At 37.9% G+C, this 9710-nt stretch overlaps 2 protein-coding genes across 4 annotated transcripts; both read right to left on the reverse strand.

Moving 5' to 3' along the window:
- Window positions 1-990: 990 nt before the first annotated feature.
- On the reverse strand, window positions 991-3843 carry LOC122056717. The gene is made up of 6 exons (XM_042618801.1): window positions 3657-3843; window positions 2947-3568; window positions 2678-2854; window positions 2191-2571; window positions 1363-2132; window positions 991-1281 (listed from the first exon to the last, which is right to left on the reverse strand). Exons 1-6 carry the CDS (start codon window positions 3768-3770, stop codon window positions 1228-1230), a joined length of 2118 nt encoding a protein of 705 aa, XP_042474735.1. The 5' UTR covers window positions 3771-3843; the 3' UTR covers window positions 991-1227.
- Window positions 3844-4723: 880 nt separating this feature from the next.
- LOC122056718 (protein NRT1/ PTR FAMILY 8.3-like) lies at window positions 4724-9145 on the reverse strand. Of its 3 annotated transcripts, none has more exons than XM_042618803.1 (5): window positions 8999-9145; window positions 7525-7606; window positions 7083-7300; window positions 6449-6987; window positions 4724-5756 (listed from the first exon to the last, which is right to left on the reverse strand). In XM_042618803.1, exons 1-5 carry the CDS (start codon window positions 9056-9058, stop codon window positions 4949-4951), a joined length of 1707 nt encoding a protein of 568 aa, XP_042474737.1. In that variant the 5' UTR covers window positions 9059-9145; the 3' UTR covers window positions 4724-4948. The 3 variants fall into 3 exon arrangements, with proteins under 3 accessions (XP_042474737.1, XP_042474736.1, XP_042474738.1); XM_042618802.1 differs by lacking the exon at window positions 8999-9145 and adding an exon at window positions 8489-8977; XM_042618804.1 differs by lacking the exons at window positions 7083-7300; window positions 7525-7606 and having other exon boundaries at window positions 8999-9125.
- Between the last annotated feature and the right edge of the window lie 565 nt (window positions 9146-9710).

Genomic DNA, 9710 nt, shown 5'->3' on the forward strand with positions numbered 1-9710 from the left:
ACAGTCATGTGTTTTTCATAGAGAATAATCCTTTCATGTTCTTTTCTCCCTTTACCTTTCCCTTTGTGGAAGTTTCATAAAAATTCTATAAAATGCTCTAACTTACATCCCATATAATTTTTCCTCCAAGGTTGATAATTGGATCTATGTTGCAAATCCAGATATAATTTTTTTAAAAAAAATTACCGTATAATAAAAAAAATTAAGTTTTGTAAATTTCAATCAAATATCTTTTATAAAACTAACTATAAATTTCATATTATCTATAAAATATTAAAATTAGAGATAAGCTAAGTTGATGAACAAAGCAAAATAATACGATGAAACCTATACACACATATGGGGTAAGTTAGAGATGATATAGCTATTTAAATTAAGAGAGATCTTAATCACATTGTCGGTGGGAAAACTAATTATGCTATTTAGATTAAGCATATTTTAGATAATTCATCAGATACACAACTAAAACTACTGAACAAAGTTAAATTCAATTATAATGAGGATGTTCAGATAAATAAAAAAAAATTAAAAACATATAGAAAACTATTTACTTTTCGAGACGAAGCTGCTGAATGCTTCGACATTGTAATTGGATTACCAATCGAAAAACAAAGGTCATGCGATGGAAAGGACGAGCATGCTGTTAAACGAGAACGAGCTAATGCGGTGAAGATGTCAAAACTTCCACCAGTCTGGACTTCCAAATTATCGGAGAACAAAAACACCGATGACAGCCGCCGATGCCTCCGATGATGCCTGGTTAGGGGGTTTGGCGATTTTGACGATGAAGATTAGCGATTAGATTTTGAGATTTCGTTAGGAGTTTTTTACAAAGAAAACGAAAAAGTTCGTTCAGTTGGTTCAATCGAGACACGACAACCATGGGGCAGCAATTTTGCCTTTTGTCCGGTGATTCAAACTGATGAGAAACTTAACCAAAAAGTCTAACTTAAAGAAATTTCCAATCCATTGAAGGAGAATTATGATTTAGAAATAAACTTTAGAAATGTAAAAAATATATTTTTTTTTCATATGCCAAAAGAGAATCAACAAAGGCAAAAATGAAAGTTGACCAAACTTTTACTAGAGGAAGCCAGGTGCTTCATTCCTTAGCACTTTCCTTTTTAACCAAACTTTTACTGTTATCATTCTTAGCAAAATAACAAGGCAAGACAAAACTTCGTATTATTTGAGCTAGTCTCTTCAGTGTGTCCCTTTTCCCATCTTTCATGAGACAATGTTCTGATTGACATCATTTAGAGCTTGCCTTTTTGTTTCCACCTGATCAACGGGAAGAAAGAATCAAAGGTTTATTCTCAAGGCTCAAACTGTTGTAGTAGACATGAAAGAGAAAAATAATACCTTGTCGACATTGCTGCTCATCTTCTCCTTGTACATCTTCTTCAGCTTTCTCAGGCTAATTAAATCCAAGTTTCCCTGCACATTTTGCTTCTTCTTGTCTTCATTTACCACCACATCTGTGGACAATTCGGCAGAATATTGATCATTTTCTTTGTCAGAGACAGAAAGTTGGCATTTTGTGACAGCAATGACTTCGCCTGCTTTAGCTTTCTCAGGAATATCAGAAGCCTGTATGATGAAGGAATCTATTGTCGCACCAGGAATCTCATGTTTGGTTTCATCATCTTCGGGGGCAAGATCTTCAAGGTGAAAATCTTCATTTTGCTTATCATCCTCGTTGTCTGCGCCAGAAAGTTGACATTTTGTGACAGCAATGACTTCGCCTATTGTCTCTACCTCGTTGTCACAATCAGGAGTATCAGAATCCTGATTCTGGATGAAGGAATCTACTGTTGCATCAGGAATCTCATGTTTGGTTTCATCATCTTCGGGGGAAAGATCTTCAAGGTGAAAATTTTCATCTATCTCATTGGTATGTTCATCTGCAGCATGTTCGGATGCATCATCTTTAGGGGCAAGATCTTCAAGGTGAAGATCCTTGGTTATCTCTAGGTTCTCTAAAGAAGTTATGAGCCCTTGGACAGGTGAACCTTCAAAATCACATTTGGTCTCAGGTACTTCACTTTCTTGAATCACCTCCCCAACTTGGTGTTGATTGCCATGGATGCCTCCATCTTCATTTGTATCAGAGTCATCTTTGGTATCACCACCTAAAATGCCCAAAGATTAGAGGATAAAATGGAAAAGTGAAGAAAAAAGAATTAATACCTTCATGATGTTGAACCATTTCATCTTCTGGAACTATTTCATCCACTAAACCGTCTTTTTCAGTAATCATATCCATCGGTTCCTTCACAGTAGTAAATTGTTCATCTGCTGGAGCTATTTCTTCCACTAAATCGTCTTTTTCTGTAATCATGTCCATCGGTTTGTCTTCATCATTTTTCGGAAACAAATGGAGTTGCAAAGAAACCTCCTTCACATCAGCTTCTGGAGCTTCTTCTGTAGGCATAACAATCAGTTCGTCTTTGACAACACCTAACTCTTCGGCATTTGGAGTTATTCTGTCCTCTTCAAGATCATGCATCTGAATATTGGCACCAACTACCACCAAAGTGCAACCTTTTTCACAGTGATCGTCGACTTCCACTGTAAACAAATCCAGGATCAACCTCTGATTAGATATTTTAAAAAGAAAAAGAAAAACACAAAAATCTAACGAGAGGAATAAATCACAAAATGGTACCATTTTTACCTTTGTCCAGTTGCTCTTCCTCTGGCACCACAGCTATAGTAGGAAATTCTTTAGCTTCTGGAGCTATTACAGCTTCTTCAAGAGAATTTTGTGGAACATCAGAATCAACGACCGCCAAATCGCAATCTTTATCACCATTATCGTCTTTCTCTACCAGAGCATTGCTTATCTCTATGCCTGTCACCACCATGGAGAATATATAGTTAGATTAAAGATTAAACTTTTGAAAGAGAGGAAACAGTTGCTTAAACTTGGTTCATATTCTCCACCTTGTTCCGGTTCTACTTCTTGGAATGAAGAACCCATCTTGAAAGCAGATTCGTCCGTCTTAGCTCTAATCCTTGAGCTCCTCCTCACGGTGGACGTGGTGCTATCTTCGATAGTCGCCCTGGTAGACTGCCTCGTATTACGACGAGTTGTAACTCTAGCCGAAACAACCGTATCTGCAGCCTCTTGCTCCACCGCAACTGGGGTTTTGGCTGCTGTCCTCCGACCAGTTAGGCGTGCTGGAGTTTTCATTGCGTCTACGGGCTCTTCTTCCTGAGCTTCAATGTCATTTTTCCTGCTCGCCCTTCTAGTGCTCCTTGGAGGCGGCTTTATGGAGCTGCACTTAGTGACGGTCATCGATGTGGCCTCCCCTACAGCTTCTTTCTCCACCTCCTCCTTTCCATTTTCTTCTCCTTCAACAGCCAATCGCCGGATCTCGGAGGCATTCACAGTCACACGGCGTGCCCGAGGAAGGGGGCTCGCGGGCTGCTCCCTGGGCTCGATTGAAGCTTCAAAATTCACCGCCGGCGCCGGCGCCTCGCGGCGCAAGGAGGCCTTGCGGGAAGAGGGGACAAAGGGAGTCAGATCCTGAAGCACTTCTTGGGCGTTCTCCAACAATCCATCCTGGAGCATCAAACAATCCATTTCATTACGGCATCAAGATGCGGAAAAGAAGAAAAACAAAAGAAGATTTAGAAGAGATCAATCTTACGGCATGGAGAGCTTGGAGGGCGTCGGCCATGGCGACGTTGGTGATGTTGGCAGGGATACGATTCTGCTTGCAGAGGGCTTGAAGCTGTCGCCTGGGCATGCTGTAGAAATCCATGGCTGCTCTCCTCCTCCTCTTCTCTTCTGCTGCGATCGCGGTCTTCTCGATCGGGATTTCGATCGGCCTTTTCTTGGAGGAAGGGGCATCCGCTGAATGCCTATATATAGACACGTGGAAAGTTCGAGATTTTTCGACCGTTGGAGCCTGCCTGCATGGCTGTCTTACCGCATTTGATTTAATTTAATTCGAATATACGACCGTTGAGGGGTTGCCTTATCACATTAGATTTATTTTTATTTAATTTTATCATTGGAAAGTCTTTGAATGCCTATAAATTTGTTAAAAAATACATATTTATATTTTAAAATTTTAAATATATTATCTCAAGAATAAAAACACTTTATTTTAAATAATTTTATTTTTTACCTTTTTTCTCTTTCTTAATTGTTTCTACTTTATTTCTTACTTTTTTAATTAAAATGACAAAAAATATAAAAAATTATTAGTAATTGCTACTCATTAATCTTTTATAATATTAATTCAACATAATTATCTTATTTTAAATTCTCTAACTGCTTCAAAGTGATAAAATTTCAATGTTAGATTTAAATTCAAATCAATCTCTATCTATTTAGAGTTAATTTTTTCAAGAAGCAAACTAATTTGTTACTTAAGTTTCTAGAAATGATTTGGCAGAGCTGACATACACCGCATGGCAGGTGCAGAACTTGATCAAACCAGAGTCACACGAGTCTGACCCAACATAGGATTCAACGTCAGGTCCTCTGACCCAAGGGTGAGGGGTCACATAGCCAGGGCTGACCTAGATTGATCACAAAGGGAGGATTGATCGGAGGAATTGGGCCATCATCCTATTTCAACCGAATCAAGACACCCTCAATCATTAAACTTTATTTGCACGAAAATGAAACATGTGTTTAGCGCCTACGTTATGAAATGAGTTTCTGAATCTTTTTCGACAATTATAAGCAAACTTAACATCGAAGATATCAAAGAGAGACACTTTTACACCTTGCATTGAAATATGAGATTACAGAAACAAGATTTAAGAGTAAGAGACAGTGTCCAATGCAAGTGGTATACATATTACATTCTCATTCGATACTCCTATGGGGGATTCACCGCAAACAAGTTTTAACTTAGAGAAATAAGGTTTGCAGTGAAATTGGTGTCGGAGAACTATTTCTTCACACAACAATCTCACTACCACTGTTTTAACTCTCTGAAATGACTTTCTTCAGAGTATAGTTCGCTGCTAAAGAGTGATACGCAAACAAGTTCACTACTGATATACCTGCTAGTACCAAGAAATAGTAATCAAGATGGCCTTTGTTCAAATCATCTGGGATCCAACCAGGCTCTCCTTCGCCCGATGTTACCTTGGCGATAACTGTGATGATGAACGAGTTCAAGTAATTGCCTAGAGCCATTGATAGCATAACCATCGCTGTGCAAAAGCTCTTCATTCTGTCGGGTGCCTGGGCAAAGAAGAACTCAAGCTGTGTGATGTTATTGAAGACTTCTGAGCTGGCGAGGATAAAGAACTGGGGGAGTTGCCACAAAATGCTCAAAGTTTCACCAGCATGGGCATTCGCTAATCTCCTGCTCTCATTGTAAGAAGCAGTTAACATAGTCAGGATCAGTAGGAAACGACCAATTCCCATGCGCTGCAGCTGGGAAAGTCCTGTTCCATTTCCTAAGTATTTCTTAGATGCTGGAGTTATGTAGTTGTTGCAGGCAAAAACCCAGATCATGACACTTATGATTTCGAAGGAGCACAGGGATGCAGGAGGGACAGAGAATGATCCGATTTTCATGTTCATTGTACTCCCTTGCTGAATGAAAGTGGTAAACATTTGAACAAATACAGCTGCATAGACAATGCTGTTAGCCCATATCGGTAGGAGACGCAGGAACAGCTTCAATTCTTCCACTTGAGTGACAGTGCACAGACTCGATGAGTTTTGAGGAGAACCATCTTTTAAATCTAGGGCAGAAACCACAGCTGCTTTATCCAAGAACCTGAGAACATGATGAAAGATTTGTCTTTTTTAAATTCCAGGGAAGAATCAAATGAAGAGAAAGAAATGGATATTGAATATCGAATAGTTTTAAGAAGACTAGAGTTAAGAGTTTCTACATAGAATCATGTCTGTACATGTAATCAATAAGAGCTTTATTCTTGTTGCCAATGATATAACAACAACCGAACCTTATCACACTAGATCTGTTGCCAATGATGAGGAAAAATGTTATAAGAGTCATCACTTTGTTTCAAGAATTCAAGGTAAACATTTCCAAGGTGATTCTACCAGCCATTTGCTTTTGTTGCCCTAAGAACTAATATTAATAACAAGAAGACATTTATCCAACAACAGAATGCTGCCATTTTTCAAATAGAACAGTCCACCATAGAGCAGTGCTGATGAAAACAAGGATATACAAAATTAAAAAAAAAAAAAACCAATATATTTCTTAAGATAGTGAGCAAGTGAAATGTTTTGCTCTCTTTGTTTCTTGTTTTCTCTGTCAAAAGTTGTACTTTGAGGAGCAAGTGTGATGTTTTGCTCTCTTTGTTTCTTGTTTTCTCTGTCAAAAGTTGTACTTTGAGGTTAAAATATGGTCTACTTTTTTTTCGAGAGCTAGTTTACAAGGAATGTTTGGTAGGAGCCATCTAATTTGATTCATTTACAGGAGGAACATGTTCAAAATACCTGAACTCATTTGTATGTGGTAATTTCGGTTGCACACCAGATGTGCCCTTGTTGACTTCATACAATAGGCTGCTATCCCTGGGGAGTTCTGCATTCCTCTTCTTGTAGGAAGCAACCAGTACCTGAACAATACTCGCCAAGGGGCTTCCAGTAGGCAATCGTTGCCGATAATTCGGTGTACCCAACACAAATGCTGCTAAAGCTGTAGCCAAGCAGAATGTAGCAATGCAATAGCCAAGCCCCCAATCTATATTCTCCTGTATCCATACAATAATGGTTCCTGAGGTAAGTCCTCCTAAGGTGATGCAAAGATAAAACCAACTAAAGAAGGCACCCTTTCTTTCTTTTTCTAGGGGAATCTCATCATCAAATTGATCTGCACCAAAAGGAAGCAGTGTTGCCTTGATTCCACCGCTTCCAATTGCAACAAGATATAACCCACAAAATAGAAAGGTGCTTGATGACTGACACGAATTTCCCTCACAATTAAATGATTTTGATGTTGCTGAAAAGGCAGAAGAAGTGACAGTAACCATTCCCTACCCAAAAAGAAAGGTGAATTAGTAAATGGCATCCAATGAGAACCTGACAGTGGCAATCCATCAGTAACAAAGATATAGAACCTAAATCTTACTATGAGATACACAAAAAGGGAGATCAATATTGTTTTGTAATTCCCCCAATAGGTATCAGCCAAAATAGCTCCAAACAACGGTGTCGTGAAACATGTTCCGCCCCAAGTAGCCACATTTGCTGCATTTGCAGCATTGTTTCCATGGAGAACAGTACGAAAGTAAACAATCAAGTTTGCTCCAATACCATTAAAGGCAACACCATCCAAGTACTGGAATCCTGCATGACGGCATTTGCACAATGGGAAAATGTTTGTTCTCTGTGCATATTTATCTATGACTTTGACATATACATCTAACAAAAACTTCAGTTGATAATGCCAATTGATCATATGCTTCTAGTACTACATGAATGTTGCGATATTGAAAATTATCATGGAAAAAATGGAAAAATCAAGCGATGATTAAAAATGGCAAAGACAATAACTCGACTTGAAACCTTACCCAAAATGGTAGCTAGTGCTTTTGAGTTGCTAGGCTTATGATTCAAGTGAGGACCATGGAGGCTAGATTCATTCTCCAAACTCTGAAATAATAGTTAAATTAATAAAGCATCTTCTTCGCTGAAAAGATTGCTGAATCATTTCTCCTTAAGGTCAGTGAATGGTGCAAGATTAAAACCTTTTGTTTGTCAGAATTTAAAGGCTCCAATAGAGAGTGAGAAAAACTAAAACAATAAACACAAAAATAAACAGATGATTTATCATAATGTTGGTTCTCTTGAAGACGAGTAGATATAGAAAAATGAATTCTCAACTGTATGAGCTAGCAAACTAGAAGACGCCAACGTTTCCAGAAGCAATTAAAATCTTTCTTTTTAGCTAAATTTGATTTCTTTGCAGAGGAAAAGATAGAGGAAATTCATTCTCATAGGGAGAAACTATCTGTCACGTTATAGCAGAGCAACTATGAATGTGACTTCTTGAGTACCAAGTTACAACATCTACTATTGATCTCCTACTTATTTGGTCCAAAGTAGATATGTTCTAATCAAAAACAAAAACTTCTACTGAAATATAATAAAGACATGAGTTTTGCAGGAATCCGTATCAGAGTAAAAAACACAAGCATCCTCAATCCCCAAAATCTTCAAGGAACATCACTTGCGTGTTTTATTCACTATATCTCAACAAGGAACTCACCAGGTAGAGGATGCCGGAGATTCTCTTATCACTGAACTGATTCACAGGCCAAATAACATTCTAGGGTTCCCCAAATCACTCATTTCTGAACTTTCAGTATAAATTCAAACACCCACAAATTCATGATATCTAGATAAAAATAAAACAAGACCCCTAAACCTCTCCTCTCCAGTTTCCAGCAAAGATTGAACAACTTTCTTCTCCATAAAGTAGAACCAAAACGAAAAACAGAAAAATGTAGCATCCCTAAAGATGAAGCTGATTACCAGAGGCTTCAAAGGACTCAGTTCGCCATTCTCCAGGCCAAATAACATTCTAGGGTTCCCCAAATCACTCATTTCTGAACTTTCAGTATAAATTCAAACACCCACAAATTCATGATATCTAGATAAAAATAAAACAAGACCCCTAAACCTCTCCTCTCCAGTTTCCAGCAAAGATTGAACAACTTTCTTCTCCATAAAGTAGAACCAAAACGAAAAACAGAAAAATGTAGCATCCCTAAAGATGAAGCTGATTACCAGAGGCTTCAAAGGACTCAGTTCGCCATTCTCCAGGCCAAATAACATTCTAGGGTTCCCCAAATCACTCATTTTTGAACTTTCAGTATAAATTCAAACACCCATAAATTCATGATATCTAGATAAAAATAAAACAAAACCCCTAAACCTCTCCTCTCCAGTTTCCAGCCAAGATTGAACAACTTTCTTCTCCATAAAGTAGAACCAAAACGAAAAACAGAAAAATGTAGCATCCCTAAAGATGAAGCTGATTACCAGAGGCTTCAAAGGACTCAGTTCGCCATTCTCCAATTCATCATCTCCCTCCATCGCCATGCCAAACCGCTAGTGTTGAAGCAAGCGCGATAGATGAAGCGCCCTCTTTCGCAGCGCTCGACTCGATATAAATAGCGTTCCCATTGTTATTACGTAACACGATAGGAGTCACCACAGATTATCACACATGCGGTCGAAATAATAACCGTCTGATCAAAACACACGCGAATATCCAACGCTATGAAATATGGTACTCAGACAAAGCTATATGCGGTAAAACTCACTTGCCAACAGTGGGATAGTAATGGAGATTTCTATCTCGTCCGCCCAATGGGCGAAGAGCCATCGGATGGTTGAGAAGCGGATTAGCTGTGCTTAGGGTTGAATAAACCAAGCCATTTTTAATAAAAATATCCTTCCTATAAAAATTTATTAGAAAAATAAAAATATTCCAAATTTAATACATGTATCCCATTATTTATATTTTCATGATTAAATACTTATCTTTTATAAGGTATTTGAAAGGGAGGTAAATAATGATGACAGAGTATCTCTTCAAGATATTTGATCTTTGTTGCATTGTAAATGTTTTATCATGAATATAAATATGTCATATATTTATTAAGATTTTATTTATTTATATAGAATCTTTTCTCTTAATTAATTAATCGTATATTGTATGATTTACATAATTGATTAAAATCTTATTTTA

This window comes from Zingiber officinale, chromosome 3B (assembly GCF_018446385.1).
Source record: "Zingiber officinale cultivar Zhangliang chromosome 3B, Zo_v1.1, whole genome shotgun sequence".
Classification (NCBI taxonomy): Eukaryota; Viridiplantae; Streptophyta; class Magnoliopsida; order Zingiberales; family Zingiberaceae; genus Zingiber; species Zingiber officinale.

Excerpts from the sequence above, each read along its gene's own strand:
- LOC122056717 (XM_042618801.1), bottom strand. The coding sequence starts at position 3,770 with ATGGATTTCTACAGCATGCCCAGGCGACAGCTTCAAGCCCTCTGCAAG. Across the intron at positions 3,569-3,656 it reads CCCTCCAAGCTCTCCATGCC|GATGGATTGTTGGAGAACGC; the intron begins GTAAGATTGATC and ends TTGATGCTCCAG. Across the intron at positions 2,133-2,190 it reads AATGGTTCAACATCATGAAG|GTGGTGATACCAAAGATGAC; the intron begins GTATTAATTCTT and ends TGGGCATTTTAG.
- LOC122056718 (XM_042618802.1), bottom strand. The coding sequence starts at position 8,560 with ATGAGTGATTTGGGGAACCCTAGAATGTTATTTGGCCTGGAGAATGGC. Across the intron at positions 7,301-7,524 it reads AGCACTAGCTACCATTTTGG|GATTCCAGTACTTGGATGGT; the intron begins GTAAGGTTTCAA and ends GCCGTCATGCAG. Across the intron at positions 6,988-7,082 it reads CCCTTTTTGTGTATCTCATA|GGAATGGTTACTGTCACTTC; the intron begins GTAAGATTTAGG and ends CTTTTTGGGTAG.